At 37.5% G+C, this 16,646-nt stretch overlaps 1 protein-coding gene across 1 annotated transcript in view; it reads left to right on the forward strand.

Moving 5' to 3' along the window:
• Positions 1-16,646, forward strand: part of ITK (IL2 inducible T cell kinase) — a 91,352-nt gene that overhangs the window by 71,163 nt on the left and 3,543 nt on the right. The window contains exons 10-16 of the mRNA XM_074291920.1: positions 1,144-1,277; positions 1,670-1,744; positions 4,491-4,662; positions 8,352-8,568; positions 10,789-10,853; positions 10,944-11,062; positions 15,617-15,774. Of these exons, the coding sequence (XP_074148021.1) occupies positions 1,144-1,277; positions 1,670-1,744; positions 4,491-4,662; positions 8,352-8,568; positions 10,789-10,853; positions 10,944-11,062; positions 15,617-15,774 (940 nt within the window). The remainder of the gene's footprint in view (positions 1-1,143; positions 1,278-1,669; positions 1,745-4,490; positions 4,663-8,351; positions 8,569-10,788; positions 10,854-10,943; positions 11,063-15,616; positions 15,775-16,646) is intronic.

The raw sequence follows: 16,646 nt of genomic DNA on the forward strand, positions 1-16,646 counted from the left end.
AGCAATATTTTCCTCCAGTCCCCTAATTTTACAGAGGGAGAGGCTGAAGCTTAAAAAGAGAGAATTCCATGTGAGCTAAATAAGTCAGAAAAATCTTCTTAAGGAGGTGTGACCGGGTAGGAAGCAGAAATAGAGTAGAAGAAGGAGGGTTTTCCAGGCAAGAGAAACTGTATCATCACAAAGAGAAAATAAAAATGGCACATGCAGGGAAGGATGAGGAGACTGGCCTAGATGGGTACAGGAGGCCAACTTGTGTCATGGAGAGATGGGTTTGGATCCTGACCCATGATTTCATTAATGAAGGAAACTCTTGGTGAGGGAATTACCTGAATCAATGCATATTGACTAGTGCTCTGAACCTCTTGATCTACATCTTGCCACTGGACTCAGATGACTTTGGAAGAAAAAGTGAGGCAGATGACTTTGCACAGCCCTCCTTCCCTTAAATTCAGTTCACTTGTATGTCATGGCATCACCTCCTTGATGTCTTGGTCTTCTTCAAAAACAAAGGATAAACAACAAGTCTCAGACAATTGCTTGAAAAATTATGTCCAGTGTTATATAATATATGTCAGAGAAAAGGCATTAAATCAGATCTTTTTTTTTAGAAGTATCCAGGTGGCATAATGTATAGTTCTGGGCCTGGATTTAGGAAGACCTCATTTAAAATCCTACCCCAAACACTTCTTAGCTGTGTGACTCTGGGCAAGTCATTTAACCTGTCTCTTTCAACTTGTTTTCTCAACTGTAAAATGGGGATAATAATAATCCCTACCTCCCAAGATCATTGTGAAGATAAGATAAATTAATATTTGTAAAGTAATATAGCGCCTGGCATAGAGGTGCTTAATAAATGCTAATTTCATTTCTGACTTTGAGGTTGGTGCTCTAATTATTTCTCTATATAATGCTGTCTCTATGTTTCAGAGTAGAGGTAGGTAAGAATGAACACATACATGATGCTGGGATCACTCCTGGTTTTCTACTACCTGAAGCTAAGGATTAATTTGTACTCTGCAACAGTTCAGTGAGAAGATAATTAGGACTTTGGGCAAAATAGTATTTAACAGATGTGTTTACTGTTCTTAGAAACACCATGTTTTTTTTGGGGGGGGCGATTTTGTTTTTGTTTTGTTTTCTTAGTGAGAACAACCCATGTATCAAGCACTATCACATCAAAGAGACCAATGACCATCCCAAACGATATTATGTGGCAGAAAAATTTGTGTTTGATTCCATCCCCAACCTGATCAACTATCACCAGCACAATGGAGGAGGTGAGTCTTAAAAGGCAGGCTCAGCGAGAAATGGTTTACCTGGGGAATCTCAGCAAAGTGGGAAAGAAAAAAGGTTCTGGGTTTGGTTACTTGGCAACAAGCCAGCTGATGTGAATCCAAGAAAGCTGTCAGATCCTGGGGCCTACTATGCAGTATTACTGGGACCTATTTTGATTTTAAAAGCTTTGACCTTAATGTATATGTGACTTGTCACTAAACAACAGCACCTCTCAACTAGGACCCATATGGACATTTACATTATCTTTCTAATTGTTTTTTTAAAGTAAAAAGGAGTTTCCATGTCAAAGAAGACTCCCTGTCTAGTTTTAATCTGAACCATCCTTGTGCCAGAATGATTACCTCCAGGCTCTCTCTTTTCTTGGTGTATGCAGGTCTTGTTACACGATTAAGGTACCCTGTTTGCTCCTGGAGAAAAAAAGCCCCTATCACAGCTGGGTTGAGATACGGTAAGTAGTTGGTGTTGAGATCCCATTTCGAGTGCCAGGTCAATAATTGAAACATCAGCCGTATATCCTGGGTGTAGATAATGCTAATTCTAGAATTCCCTGTAATTAAAATTGACTTTAAAGATTCAGGAGAAAATTGGAATGCCTTGGAGTGTGCATGGAATTTGCACAGGCATATAGGCATTGGTAAGGCATCTGGGTAGATTATAAATGTATGTATAATTGAACATATATATGTAATTAGCACAGTCTGTGTTCTCTATTGATTTGAATTAATAATATACCTATTCAACATCTACTCAATGCCTATAGAGAGTTAGTCAACCTTTATCTGATGCTTACAGATTACAGATTACAGTTAAGTATTTTTAATACTTTTTCCACTTACATGTAAAAATAATTTTTAAAATTCTTTAAATATGCTGTGCATGTCTGTACATGTATAGCCTATATGAAATTGTTTTCCTTCTCAATTAGTAGGAATGTGGAGGAAAAGAATTTGGACTTCAAAATTTTAAAAAGCAAATATTAAAATTTGTTTTTACATATAATTAGGGGAAAATAAAATATTAAATTAGCATTCTTTTTAAAAATTTGAACTCCAGATTCTCTCTCTTCCTCCTTTCCTTTCCTCTTCCCTAAGAAGACAAGCAATGTGATGTAGTCTATACATGTGTAGTCATGCATAACATATTTCCATATTAGCCATTCAACAAGTATTTATTAAGTGTATACCATGTGATAAGTATTGGGAATATAAATACACATAGAGAGACAATTCCAGCCCTCAAGGAGGTTGCCTTCTAATGAAAGAAGAGCACAGAAAAGGAAGATGAGATAATGAAAGTACTCAGGTTAGGGGCATGGTAGAGAAAGATTTAAAGTACAGTCCGGAGAGAAGTAAGACAGCTTATCCCTGACTGTTAGCTCTTTTTAAATAGAGGTGCTCAGAGGTACAATGCAGTCAGAGGCAATAAGTATTTGTGATGTGTGGCTTCCAAAGTTGGAATGGGTTTCAGGTTGAGGAGCTCAGGCATGGTAAACTACCTTCCTAGGATAGCCTGGAAAAGAATGAGGATATACCACAGAGGATAACCACAGATGTTAGAATTAGAAAACATAGTTCTTCTTCTCAAGGAGTTCAGCCTAGGTATTTCTAGGTATTCTATGAAAGGCTCCTCTACCATAATCTCTCTCCAGGGTTTTGTTTCATCATTGTCTGCAGGGGACCCTGAGTTCTCTCAAAGACCATGCCAGCAGAAGACCCAGGTCTTACCATGATGGAAAGCTTTTAAGTTTAGCTCTCAAGATATGATCTATATCTGCCACCTGAGGGCTACTAAGGTATGAAAAGGCTCTCCATACAGGCTGGCAACCAGGTGATGATTTTTAAAAACTAGTAAATTAAAAATACCTACTCAAATGTGGAAAGTCAATAATAATCAATTTTGAGTAGCTACATCATAGTAAGTAGAGCATGAGAAGATCTAAATTTAAATCTGGCCCAGTGACCCTGGGCAAGTCATGTCATTTCCACCTGCCTCAGTTTCTTCAACTTTAAAATAGAGATAATAATAGCACCTACTTCTTAGGGTTGTCATGAGAATAAAATGAAATAATATTTGAAGTGGTATTTGTAAAAATTTGTAAATAATATTTATAAAGTGCTTTGAAAACCTTAAAAGATTATAAAATTACTAGACATTATTATTACTAGGTGACTTGGGGCAAGTCATTTTAATTATTTAGACCTCAGATACCTCATTTAAAAACTAAGAGAGTTGGACTTCTATCCAGGGGTTTCTTCTAAATCTTAATCCTGTGACTTTGCAAGTATGGTACAAATGGTAGCCTCTATGAGAAAATTCCATGTGAATCCTTATTGTAATAAAGATAATCTATGTCAAAAGTGCCAAACCAGTTTTACTTCATAATAATATAAACATATATTTATAACAGAATAATATATATAATATATTTAATGTATAATAAACTTATTATAAATATATAAATAATATAAAGATATTCTGGCATTTAAAAAAATTAAAACTTATTTTGAGAATCATCTTAGATCCCCCTGCTTCCCAACATCTAGTTTCACATTCCCTGGAATATTTCATTTGTACACATGATTCTGAATATTATTTGTGCAATGTTCTCTCTCTTCCATCTTGTCTATACAGATCCTAGCTGTCTTCAAGGTTCTCCTTTATTAATCTCTGTCTGCTCCCTAAAATCAGGCTTTCATCTAAAGTCCTCTGACTCCAAACTCAGTATTCTCTTCCCTGTATCATATTGCCTGCTATTTTTCCAATTGTACTGTGAGATCATTGAGGATGAGGATTATGCCTTATATATTTTTGGCAGTACTGAAAACATATCAGATAATCATTAAATGTTTATTGAATGAATGTGTCAATAAATTAACAAAAAAAGCTTGTAGCATTATTATAAAAGTGCTATTTCAATACCCAAATAGTACCCATAGTTTTATGGGATTTTATTAGAACACTTTCAGTTGCATTTTTTTTGGTGTCTTGATCAATTGCTTCCTTCTATGACCCTACCCATAGTTGTCTCAGTTTTCATATCTGAGGAGAGAAAAGGATTAAAGCCCTTTTCCATATCTTGAATTAGCAATATCAACTACCCCTCAAAATGTATTGCTGTTGTCTCTTGACAGATGAGAAGTAAAAAAGAGAAATGAACTGAGTATTGAAACCTTCCCTCTCTCTCCCTCCTATAGGCAAATGGGTGATCCATCCCTCAGAACTCACTTTTGTGCAGGAAATTGGCAGTGGGCAGTTTGGTCTGGTGCATCTTGGCTACTGGTTAAGGAAACACAAGGTTGCCATCAAGACCATTCAGGAAGGAGCCATGTCAGAAGAGGATTTCATAGAGGAGGCTGAAGTCATGATGTAAGTGAACAATGGTAGAATGAACGACACCCTGGAGTGATCTGCTCTGGGGTCTGTCCTTCAGTGGAGGCATTCTTCAGATGCCTCTTTAGTGACGAGAAAGGCTCATATAGTTTCTAGGTGGGCACAGAAGGGACACATAGTCCGACCATTGGCACCAGGTTAGAAGAATTGAGCCTAGGTTTAAAAAAAAAAAAAAGTTAGATTCAGTATTCAAGATAATTCAGTTTGATTGTTATTTTTTTTTGCCTGTTTAATCTAGATCTGTGATTTTGTTGGTAAGGAAAACTTCCTAGTCATTCTCCAGTGAAAATCTCTTCTTCAACTTAGAGCCTTGGAAGGTTAATTGGAGGCACTGAGAAAGGAGTCTGTCCATAGTCATACATGTAGTATGTTTCAGAAGCTAGCTTGGCCCCAGGACTTCCTGATGTCCTAATTCCATTGTGGGTAGGGAGAAAATTAGCTTAAGCATCTTTCCAGTTAGATTCAGTGCTGCCATATAAACAAAGCCTCAAGTTTTTCAGAGCATGAGATTGACCTTGGAAAGATATACAGGATATTCAATACTTACATATACATGTACAGCAGAGCTTTCCAGCTTCTTTGTCAGGGGAATTATATGTCACCTCCTAAAAGGATTCATAAAACCTCAAAGTTAAGAGGGATCTTAGAAGAAATTTAGTATAAGCCATGCCTAGTGCATAAATCCCATTTGTAAGACAACATAGCAAGTAGACAGTTTCAGTAAGTTTTATGGAAGTTTTATTTCAAATATTGAACACAGTATATGGAGCCAGAAGGAACCACAGTGATCACCTTGTCCAATCTCCTCATTTTACAGATGAGGAAACTGAAGCCCCCAAAATTGATTTATCCAGTGCCACCCCAGTGCTAAGTTGCAAAATCCAGAAGCATACTGGCTATCTTCTGCTTGAACATTGTGCAGTGATGGGAAACTCACTGCCTCCTATTCACTTTTGAAAACAATAATTTTTGGAAAGTTTTCCCTTATTGTTGAGCCTAAACCTGATTCCTTGAATCTTTTCCCATTGTTCCACTAGCAACTCAAAAACCAGGCATATGGCACCCATTCCAAAAATGTAACCTAAAAGTGAACCAATTTGAGATGTGGGAATTTCCTGGGGGAAGAAGAAAAGGGGTGAGGAAGAAGGACTTGGACTTGATCAGTCATATAAGTAGACAGCATCAGAGTCCCATTACTGAGGGTAGTTTAAGCAGAAGAGAGGCAATATTCAAACCAAAAATATCTAATCATTTCCCCATATGACAGTACTTCAAATATTTGGAGATATTTATCCTCTCTTACTCTAATTCTACTGGGCAAATGTTCATATGACATGATCTCCAGTACTCTGCTGGTAACCCTGCTCTGTACAATGTGCAGATTTTCAGTACAATCCCTAAAATGTAACATCCAAAATTGAACATAATACTCCTGTTCTCTATCTAGGCGAGTACAGTTAGAATTATCAGCTATTTTCCACCTACCCTATGGGGTAGATACCCTTACTCTAGATCCTAGATTTTTATGAATTCATCTTGAGGAACCACATGGTACAGGGATAGAAGACCATGCTTGGAGTAAAAAAGTTGTTGTTCAGTTCTTTTTCAGTTATGTTCAAACATTCTTGATCCCATTTGGAATTTTCTTGGCAAAGATGCTAGAGTGGTTGACCATTTCCTTCTCCATCTCATTTTATAGATAAGGAAACTTAAGCAAATAAGGTCAAATGACTTGCCCAGGATCAGACACACTTTCTAATTATCTGAGTTCAGATTTGAACTCAGGAAGATGAGTCTTCCTCCTACTTAACTCCAGGCCCAGGTATTGCAACCTCCAGATACTGGAGTCAGGTAGACCAGAATTTAAGTCTTGGTTCTGAAGCTATTTGATATTAAATCTTGAACTGTGTGGTCTTGAGTATGTTCACTTAAACTCTCAAACCTTTAAGCATCTTTCCAAGATATTAAGCTACAGATTATTTACTCATCTGCATGGGAGAAGGAATTTCCACATGAAGAGATCCTTATACTATGAATCAGATCAAGACAGAATCAGAGAGAGAAACACACACAGAGCAGAAAATAAATAGAAGAAAATAGGATGGAGGGAAATGCATAGTATAAATAACTGTGAATGTGAATGAAATAAAATCACCCATAAAATAGAAATGGATAGTAAAATGGATTAGAAAACAGAATCCAACTAAATGTTATTTATAAGAAACAGACTGACAACACATAGAGAAAGAATTAAAATAGAGTTTGGAGCAAGATCTATTATGCTTCAGCTGAAGTAAAAAAAGCAGGGGTAACAATCATGATCTGATCTCAGACAAAGCAAAAGCAAAAATAGGCCTAAGTAAAAGAGATAATGCTAAAAGTACCATAGATAATGAAGATATCAATACTAAATATAGAGGTACCAAATGGCATAGCATCCACATTTTTAAAGAAAAAGTTAAATGAGTTACAGGAGGAAATATTAAAACTATACTAATAAGGGACCTCAATTTTCTCCTCTCAGAACTAGACAAATATAATAATAAAATAAATAAAGAAGAAGTTAAAAAGATGAATAGAATTTTAGAAAAGTTCAATATGATAGACCTCCAGGGAAAAAATAAAATAGGAATAGAAAAAATATACCTTGTTAAGATATACATGGCACCTTCATAAAAATTGACCATGTATTAATCTCACAAACAAATGCAGGAAAGTAGAATATTCATTGTATCTTTTTCAGAATAATACAACAAAATTTATAGAATGCAATTAAAATTACATTCAATAAGAGCCCTTGGAAATATAGATTAAAATTAATTGGAAACTAAATGATCTAATCCTAAAATATGAGTAGATCATAGAAACAAACAATAATTTCATTAAATATAAAGACAACAATAAGATAACATGCCAAATTTTGTTGGATGCAGCCAAAGCAATACTTAGAAGGAAAAATATGTATATACATATACATATACATACACACACTATTTTATGGAGAATTCACACAAGACAAGTATTCACAAGATGATTAGAAAATGTGATACAAAGTCTCTTTTAAGAACTTTAGAATTGATTGCATAACATGGGAGATACTGAAACAGGACTGTCTCATCAAAGAAGATACTGTCCTCTATGAGCAAAAAAGAATTGAATTAGCTCAGAAGAAACACAATATGAGCAAAATTAAAGAATCCACTTAAAATGTTCATAGGGACTATTTGTGTCTGACCTGTGACAGAACTTTCTGAGCTCCTATTGGCCTGATCAACCAGTCCACTGTAACTTGACTCTAATATAGTATCATTTTGGTCCTCTTCAAGAATGAAAGGAAATAACTAACTATACATACAAACACATATATATGTATACACATATACACATACATATAAACACACCAGTAAAAGAGAAAGAACAAATCAGAAAATTGGGTGTCAAACTAATTTAAAAAAAAAATAGAAAATTAAATTTAAATCTCTGGTTCAAATACTAAAACAGAAATACTGAAAATCAAAGGTGAGATTAACAAAATTGAAAGTATGGAGTGGTACAAGCAAGAAAACATGTTGCTCTACATTGTCTCAACCTCATCCCCAGGATGTCATGTTATATATTTACTTAGTTAATTGATTCCTTCTTCTACCTTTTTCTTCTTCCCCCAGGAAACTCTCTCATCCTAAACTGGTCCAGCTCTATGGCGTCTGTCTGGAGCAGGCCCCTATTTGCCTGGTGTTTGAGTTCATGGAGCATGGCTGCCTGTCTGATTATCTCCGAAACCAGCGGGGGCTCTTTTCTGCTGAGACTCTCCTAGGCATGTGCCAGGATGTATGTGAGGGGATGGCTTACTTGGAGGAAGCTTGTGTCATTCACAGAGACCTGGTAGGTTACTACTGAAGCCAATCTGTCAAGCCAAGTATGGAAATCAATGTCTCTGGCATCCAGCCTTGGTCAAAGTGGTACATATTATTGCAGTAAGGATCCAAGTGGTCTTACAGTGAGGTACCTCTTTAAGTAAATGGCATTTATATAGTGTTTGATGGCTAGTAAGAATGCTTTAGAACATCCTCTTCTTTGATCCTCACAACAGTCTTATGAGATAGCTAAACTTATTATCCCCATTTTGCAGATGGGGAAACTGAGACACAGAGGACAAGTGACATGTCAAGGTCACATGGATAAGAAATATTTGAAATAGGTTTTGAACTTAGGTCTTTCAGGTTCTCTAATCACCGTCTCTACTTCCCAGCTATCTATTATAAATAAGAAATAACAGGACATCTGAGTCTAGAGTGTGTCGCCTTCTTTTCTTCTGTATAATGAGGACATTCTTTTCTTTTTCCTACCTTTTCTGAAAATGAGGGGATTGAATTATATATTGTTATTTTTAAATGACGTTTTTGGCAGGCAATTGGGATTAAGTGACTTGCCCAGAGTCTCACAATTAGTAAGTGTCTGAGGTCACATTTGAACTTAGGTCCTATCCTTTGCACCTCTTAGCTAGATATGATTTTTAAAGGCAATTGGGATTAAGTGACTTGCCCAGGGTCACACAGCTAGTAAGTATAAAGTTTCTAAGACTGGAATTGAACTCAGGTCATCCTGACTCATCACTAGTAATGAGTTGGCTGCAGATTCCTCATAATGGGGATCTCAGGCATAAGCTACTGGAGCAAACCCATGTAGCTTGACAACTGGAATGGTGATCTATCCACTGTGCCTAGCTGCCCCTAGGCACAATGATCCCTTTCAGCATTAAGAGTCTGTGCTCGCTGATAAGAGAGCTTTAAGCTCACTCACCTGATGAGTAGCAGGGCAGTCAGGACTTGAACCCAGAGTTCTCTGACTTTGTATCTCATTGTCTCCTTTGAGAGAAATTTGAGCCATCTCTGTTTGTGCTGATCTATGTCTGGCCACTGGCCCCATTTGTGTCTGGAGGAGAAAGTGAAGCAGGTGACTTTGCACAGCCCTCTCTCCATTAAATCCAACTCAGTTACATATCATAGCATCACCTCCCTAACGTGTGGTCCCCTTCAAGAAGGAAGGGCAAACAACAACAGTTATTGGACAGTTTAGAGGTAATTCTCACAAAGTAGAAGACAGCCCAACTTAGAGAGCAGAAAAATCTGGATACAAGACCTGCTTCTGATATAGAGCATCTGTGTGACCTTGAATATATCCATATCCCACCTTCCTCAACTGCTCTTCAAGACTCCAAATTGCAGAGGAGCTGCCAATCTTCATTGTCAAAGGCAGTTTCTACATTGCTCCCCACCCCCACCCCCACCAAATGAACAAATAAATAAAACATTTATTGAGCAGCTACTCTGGATAGTGCACTCTCCTCATTTCTGCTGATTGTGGCAGGAGATAAAAATATAAAGGCAAATGTGTTATGGACTCTGGTCTCTGATCACTTAAAATCTAGTTGGAAAGATGAGAAGCGCACAAAAGAGGGGGCACCTGATCTAGAATCAGGGAGACTTGGGGTCAAATCTAACCTCAAAAACTTACTGGATGGGTGACCTGATCAAGTTATTGAACTGTTGTTGGCCTTACTTTATTCAACTGTAAAATGGGAAGAATAATAGCAACTCCCTTCCAGGGTTGTTGGGAGGATCAAAGGAAAGAAATCTTTGTAAAGCTCTTAGCATATAGTAAGTGCTATATAAATGTTAGCTATTATTATTACTATTAATTACAATACAAACATAAAGACAGTCAGTATATATATAAAAGGAACAGTATTAATTGCTCCAAAAGATCTAAGCTAGGAGAGATGATTTATCTGGTCCTTAATGCTATAATTTCTTCTCACACCAGACTGCATCAGTCAGAGCTCATCACTGGTAATGCGATCACGGCAGATTTCTCATAATGGGGATCCCATGCATAAGCTACTAGAGCAAACCCATGTACCCTGATAGCTGGATACCTTCTAAGTAACTTCCAGCGGGGGAGTCGTGAGACTTAATTAATGTTTGTAAAGCTCCCTTGATGTCCTTGCACAACAAATAACATAGGCAAAATACTATGATTATAGGAGACTTTAATTAGTGATTACTTGCCAACTGTTTCCCTTTTCTTCTGCCTCAACTTCAGGCTGCCAGGAACTGTTTGGTGGGAGAAAACCAGGTCATCAAAGTGTCAGACTTTGGCATGACAAGGTGAGTAGCCAAGCTGGATGGGCGCCGGCCTTGCCTCAGAGGGGCCCCCTCCCCTTAAGACATCTCTTATTCCCTGTCCTTCTTTTCCAGGTTTGTTCTCGATGACCAGTATACAAGCTCCACAGGCACCAAGTTCCCTGTGAAGTGGGCCTCCCCTGAGGTTTTCTCTTTCAGTCGTTATAGCAGCAAATCTGATGTGTGGTCATTCGGTAAGTTTCTGTCCAGCTTCCCCACTGACCTACTGGGTCAAAGTGGGCAAGTTGTGCCTCTGTGGACCTCAATTTCTTCATCTGTGAAAAACAAATCAAAACACCGCAGCAAGTTGATGGGAATTATCTTTAAGGTCCCCTGCAACTTTAATAATCTGGGTTATTTTTTTTCCTTTGTGAATGCTTGTGAATAATAGATAAAGAGATATTTTTAGATGAGCCCTCTTCAGGAAGTTTTCTTGACAACTTAACATACTAATACATGGCTATTTATTGACTGAACACTAATTGTATGCTGAACACTGAGTACCTACTGTGGGGGATATGAGGAAAATGGAAGACAGTCTCTCAGAGATGACTAGTTGAAAAAATTCATCTAAATCCTCAGAGTTGAAGGAATCTCAGTGGTCTAGATACAACCCAATATCTGCCTGAACAATAATCTCTTACATTGTATTTGTGATAGCAGCAGGGTATAATGGATAGAGCAAAAGACTTAAGAATCCAGAAAGTTCAAATCTTACCCCATATACGTAATAATTGTTTGAACTTAAGCAAGTTGCTTTACAACTCCAGGCCCCAGCATCCTCATCTATAAAATGATGTGAGATACCTTTGAGCCCTAAACTTACAATCCCCTAATGAGAAGTTAACCAGTCTTTTCTTGAAGAGCTTCAGGGAAAGGGAATCCAACACCTCTCAAGACAGCCAGTTTTTCTTTGGGGGCTGATCTGGTGGTATGTGATTCACTGTATAGAGGGCTAAACTTTGGGTCAGAAAGAGCTGGGTTCAAATATTACTTTAGACATTTGCCAGGTGTATACTATTGGGCAAATCTCTGTTATTTCTAGTGTCTGTGATCTCAATGGGCAGAAGTTCCTATAAATATGAAATCCTAGTTCTTTGAAGTCAAGAGAGGGACGGTATTTACTATATATATATATATATATATATATATATATATATTCATATTTTCCACAGTGATCTCAATTTCTTCATCTGTAAAGTGGGCTTATCCATCTTTGATGTTCACTTAACATCCAACTCTCATCTATGGCTCCCAGGAACTATGGCACAGCAGCCACATCCCAGTAGAACCCATCTTAGCAGATGGGCTAAAACAGGATGAGCTAACCAACAGACCTCAAAACTATCAGTAAGTTAGGGGGAATATCTTTCCCAGTGGAATGAACAGATGAGAACAATTTGTTTCAACAGCCACAAAAGCAGCTAAAGCAGACACTGTGGAGTGCTTAGAGCTTCCTCAGACATTGAAGATGTCAACATCATCTGCTACATCCTAGGCCATCATCAGTCATCATGACTTTTGTCCTGCTTCTGGACGTTGATGACTCTGGGAGAGTCAGTAAGACTGATGACTTGGTACAACTCTGCCTGACTTAAATCCAGTCCACAAGGAAGTCCTCTTCCTGTGATGAGATTCAGCCTCTTTGAAAATGAAGGATAAATACCACCGTGAGGAATAATTGTAGCACTTATTTTGTAGGGTTGGTGTAAAGATCAAATGAATTAATATAGGTAGAGCAAACTATAGAATTGTTATTTTTGTTGTTAATGAACTTTCCTAAATTTAACTACACTGATCCTCAGACGACAAATATACAGTCTGACTCCTGGTTCATAATCAAAGCCTTTGTAGTTTGGAAGGATTATCGCCCTCTGGCATTACCTTTAAGAACCCAGCATCACAGCCAGGTCATAAGGGACACATCAGATTGGAATTCAGCGGAGGGACTCTTCCTAAAAGAATGAAAGTATAATTTTGTTTCAGAAGATGATATATAGCACAAAGAGTAATAAAATATTAAGTGCTCATTTATATGGCATAGGCAGAGTCACTGCTATTCTGTAAGAGAAAGGTCAGTGTACTAGAAACCCTTCTCATATTGGAGTGACAATGGCTGGCTGTGCCTTCAGATGATGATTATAGGGACTATTGGGGGAGGGTCCTCTGTTCTATTAGCACTGCTTTGGGTGGTCCCTTAGAGAAGCAGGTGCTCCAGTGACCTATCTGTTATAGTCATTGTTTTATCATACAGCCAGCCCAGATTGCATTGAGACACAGGGTGGTAATAGGTTCTGCTACCTGCAGTCTATTCAATTCCTTTGCCGCAGGTGAAGAGAAGGTAATCACAAGAGCTCTTGGTTTCTCCCAAATGAATGCTTTCTGACTCCAAACTCTTCCCCTCTTAAATCCATCCTATATTCCATTGCCAGATTAATCTTAAAGCACCACTGGGCATGTCACTACCCAGATCAAAAACTTTTAGCAGCTCTCCACTGCCTGAGAGATGCCTCCTTAGCCTTGAAGTCAAAGTCCACCAATCTTCCTTCATAATTTTCTCCTATTCATGTTTTATACAACATTTGCACTGTAGTTGTACCTTTCAATTGATAGATCACTGAATGCTTCCCATTTCTAGGTCTTTGCTCTTAATATTCCCTTTGCTCAAAGTGCATCATTCCTTCTGCCCTCTCTCTTTGTATCTAAGTTTTAGCCTTGAGCATGGCTCAAGTCATGCATCTCACTTTTGGTGCTAAGTGTTCACTTTGCCCTTTAGCCTCTGTAAAAAATGTTGTCTATGTCAAAAATAGACTAAGGAGACAGAATTCACCCTTGAGCTCTAGTTTGCCAACCCCTGGTCTATACCATTCATGTGCTATTTAAAATCATAGATTTAGAGCTGGAAATGACCTTTAAAGTTCCTCTACCAACCAATTTACAGATGAGCTGAGATCCAGAGAATTTATACTGTCATATGTATAGTGACAGAATTAGGATTTTAAGATAGATTCTCTGACTTTTGCAAACTTTGATTAGAAATTTAGCACTCTTTCCTCATTAGCTGTCTTTAGCTTGTTAACTTGTATTATTATATATGTGTGGATGCATGTATGCATGTATATAAATGTATACACACATTTATATTGTGTACATATCATGTATAGCTGCATAGACATATACATATATGTAAATCTCCTGCATTCCCAACTTTATGTAATAGTCTGGAATACAGGATTACGATCTTTTTTTTCTTTTGATCTCCAATAGTTGGTTATCAGTGAGTATGTCAGGGATAATGCCATCCATAGGCATGATATTTATTCTTCTACTATGTCAGAAAGACAGCATTAGGAATAGTTTCACCCAATCCAGATCATGTTAGAGGATCAGGACCATGTCTAAGCCCAAACATTTGCAATTTGCAAAGCATTTGAGGAAAAGATCAAATAGGAGGATGAACAACAAGAAAATAATCAGAGACCATGGCTTTATCAATTTGGAGCTGTAAGTTCAATTCCCCCCATTTAAATGAAGAAGCAAAGGACTAGAGAAGAAAAGTGACTTCTCTAATGCTACCGAGGAATTAAGTGGCAGAGCTGGGATTTGAACTGTGACTTTAAATTCAGCATTCTTTCAATCATAACATTCTGGTTAGGCCTAAAAGACAGTATGAGGCAATTTTAAAAAGTACTGGATTTACTCTGGTCCAGAAAAACCAACTATGAATCTCATTTCTGACTTATTTGCCATAGAGTCTCTTTCCTTCTCTGAACTTCAGTTTCTATATCTGTAAAATATGTGAAATACAAAAAAAATTATTTCTATAATATCTCCTTAATAAAACAAATATGACCTGAACTATAAATATTATACAAATGAGCATTCACAGTATTATCCTAAAGAAAAAAAGTTTAAGAGACTTGGGGGCACACAAGAGTAGGGGCTGAAAGATGGGCTAATTCAAAATAATTTTCTTCAAATCAATGAAACATCATTAAATGCTACACTTCAAAAAATTTTGTTGATGTTTTTTACCTTTACAGCACATTTATTTCTGAATGCACTGCTCCTTTCTGAACCCTATTCATTGAGTCTCTCCTAGTAACAATATTTTTAATGTAGTTTAGCCAAACCAATCGACACATCAGCTAGCCTATAACCTATAACCCTATAACATTCCATACCCTATAGGCCTCCACCTCTTCCATGAAAGGATAAAGATGGTTTTTCTCACCTCCAAACATTGTTTGTTTATGTGAATTGAAAAAAATGGGCTAGTAGTAGGAGCTACTGTGGTTAGACATGAGGAAGCATGTCCTGAGAGATATTAAGTCTTGGGTCTTTGTTAAAGATCAGAATTGATTAGTCCAAGCTGTCAGAAGTCTATATTATGTGATTTTTATGTCTTTTTGGATGGATATTATTGTTTTTTTGTTTTGGGGATAGTTTACCCATGTCTTGAAGGATGTAAGTGCAGTGGCTACTCCAGGGCTCAATTCATTGCAATATTGATTGCTCTGGAATCTTTGTCTTGATTCATTTCTGACCTAAAACAGTTTACCTCTCCTTAGCCAGTCTGGTGGACACTTTGCTCCTGGGAGCTTACCATGACAGTGTTATAATTAGTGCAATCAATTGATCAGTTTTAGCCTCATTGCCATCCTGAACCTTCAGTCTCAAGCTACCCACCAACCTCTCCAGTGATAAGGATTAATTGTTAATCACAATATTTTCATCCGTTTTTATAGGAGTCCTAATGTGGGAAGTCTTCAGCGAGGGCAAAATCCCTTATGAAAACAGTAGCAACACCAAGGTGGTGGAGGACATCAGCACTGGATACCGGTTGTATAAACCAAGGCTATGTTCCCCTCTCATCTACCAGATTATGAATGGTTGTTGGAAAGAGGTCAGTATGAGAGAGTCCTCCATTATCCAGTCCTTGTCATTTTGTAGTTCTTTCCTATGAAAAGTGTCGTCACTTGAAGAAATGAGATGAAGAGATGACTGCGTGATAGCAAATTTGAACAGGAAACTGGTGTGGGGCAGTAGTTAAAAGCACAGGAAAGGAATAGTAGATGATCAGTCAATTGACTGGACACCTATCATTGGCACGCCAACTGAGATAAATTCAGAAGGACCCTTTACTAGGTTGGCTTTAGGATCACGAAATTTTTTGGTCTCATAAATTTGTAGAGACCCTGAGCATTAAGTAGCTTTGATTTGTCATAAGGGAGGAGGATCTATAATGATAAAATTACAATTTCTTGAAAATTTGAAATATCTACAGTGAGTGTAGGTGTGCATCAAATATTTATTAAGTGCCTATTATGTGCTAAACTCTGTGCTAGATGCTAATGATAGCAATACACACACAGAGTAAAGTAATCCATAATCTCACAGAAGTTATATTCTAAAAGAAGAGACAACAAGGACATATGTAAATCATACAAAGTAATGAAATACAATATAGTTTGAAAGGGAAGGACTTGTGATTTTCTCTCACTCTGTCTCTGTGTCTCTCTCTCTCTCTCTCTCTCTCTCTCTCTCTCTCTGTGTGTGTGTGTGTCACTTTCTCTGCCTCTGTCTTTCTGTCTCTGTCTGTCTCTCTGTCTGTCTCTGTCTCTCTGTGTCTCTCTCCCCCTCTCCTGTGTGTGTCTCTGTCTTTATTGCTCCATTACTCTGAATGCACAGAATGTTGTTAATTGAATTTTCTGATTAATTTGAATTTCCTTTTTTGCTTTAGCTCCTGCTTTTATAAATCTTTCTAAAAGGTCTGAG

Source organism: Sminthopsis crassicaudata, chromosome 2, assembly GCF_048593235.1.
Source record: "Sminthopsis crassicaudata isolate SCR6 chromosome 2, ASM4859323v1, whole genome shotgun sequence".
Taxonomy (NCBI): domain Eukaryota; kingdom Metazoa; phylum Chordata; class Mammalia; order Dasyuromorphia; family Dasyuridae; genus Sminthopsis; species Sminthopsis crassicaudata.